The 1,526-nt window shown below is 37.7% G+C and overlaps 1 protein-coding gene across 1 annotated transcript in view; it reads left to right on the top strand.

The window, feature by feature from the left end:
- LOC109951822 (protocadherin beta-16-like) overlaps positions 1-291 on the top strand; it is a gene marked incomplete at its 3' end in the record, with an annotated part of 2,516 nt that extends 2,225 nt beyond the window's left edge. Inside the window, exon 2 of the mRNA XM_020586523.1 lies at positions 33-291. Within this exon, the coding sequence (XP_020442179.1) occupies positions 33-291 (259 nt within the window). The remainder of the gene's footprint in view (positions 1-32) is intronic.
- Between the last annotated feature and the right edge of the window lie 1,235 nt (positions 292-1,526).

Raw genomic sequence — 1,526 nt, forward strand, 5'->3', positions numbered from 1 at the left:
ATCATCATCCTGGGTGTGAGGTTTTGTCGCAGGAGGAAGCCCAGACTGTTGTTTGACGGAGCAGTCGCCATCCCCAGCGCTTATCTCCCTCCTAATTACGCAGATGTTGACGGCACAGGAACTTTACGCAGCACCTACAACTATGACGCATACCTGACAACAGGTTCTCGAACCAGTGACTTTAAGTTTGTGACGTCATACAGTGACAACACACTGCCTGCTGACCAGACTCTGAGGAAAAGTCCAACTGACTTTATTGATACATTTGGAGACTGTGAATATTCTCCTGAGGTAGGAATATGTGACCTCTTATTATTAATCATTTTGGCTTCTTATGGGTTTTTTAATCAGCTACAGGACTTTTATTTCATGCTGCTAGTTGAGAGTTGGCAAAAACTTCAACAACTTTGTTTGTGTTTAAGTCCGTTCAAGTTGAAAGTTATTGCAGGCTCTATGTTTTTTCATTATTAATGTTTTTTCCCCCCTGTCTCCTCTAAACGTATTTTCAGCACGATAGCGGGTAGTTGTGCAAGTGATGTACTGATCTCAGTTTTTTCCACTATTTCAGATGTATTGATCTTCAGCTTGACTTGGGAGGTAGTTTCTGCACAGGGTTCTATGTCATCTTATGCCTTTGCTTTTGGTTTTCTGTTTGTTTGTTTGTTTTTGGAGGTGGGGTGATGCCTGTATCATGCAAGTGCCGTTTTCCTGTTTTGCCCATCTTTTGCATCTCATCTGTTGGCACTGCTTTCTTATTGTCATTGAACCATTTTATCTCTTTTCCAGTCCTGCGTTGTTCTGTTCTGGTACTTAACTACATATTTGTTCTTAAAGGTCTTGACCTCATTCCTCAACTGTAGTAGGGTATATCTACATTTTGAGTTTTATAAACACGTCATGACTTAAGTAAAAGGTGAGTGTAATAAGTTAAATGGTTTGTCTGATTGGATGTGTTCATTAATAATGGTTGGCTTATTCTCCATTGTGTCTTCAGTAGAGCTGCATCTTTCTTTCCTATTTCTCTGTCCATGGTGCTGACCATCCCTGTTGCTCTATACGTTTTCAGGACCAAGTTGCCCCCGTCCTGGTATTCTAATTGTGCAAGTCAAAGTAATAATATGACGTGTTCAGACCATAATTTTTCTGGTAACACTTTACAAACAGGGTACATTAATTAACCGTACTTAATGCAGTAATAAGCATTAACTAATAGGTAACTAATGCATTTATTCATCATGTACTAATGTTTTTCATGTTAGTTAAAGTATTACCTCATACATTATTTAATAGTGTTTAACGACACTGCTAACATTTGTTGATGCAGTAATAAGCATTAACTAAACGTTAAATAATACAATAATAAGCATTGCATTCAACAACTTAAATTGTCAATAAAGATATTAACATTTATTTCACGAAGTTCACAGCTTAGCAGTTTCATTAGGAGAAGGCTGTTTTAATGTTCATTTAAGCATAATAATTGTCCACTTACTTGTCCATCCTCCAACCAACGAATTCACTTTGTC

The sequence above is a fragment of the Monopterus albus genome, unplaced genomic scaffold, assembly GCF_001952655.1.
Source record: "Monopterus albus unplaced genomic scaffold, M_albus_1.0 scaffold411.1, whole genome shotgun sequence".
Taxonomy (NCBI): Eukaryota; Metazoa; Chordata; class Actinopteri; order Synbranchiformes; family Synbranchidae; genus Monopterus; species Monopterus albus.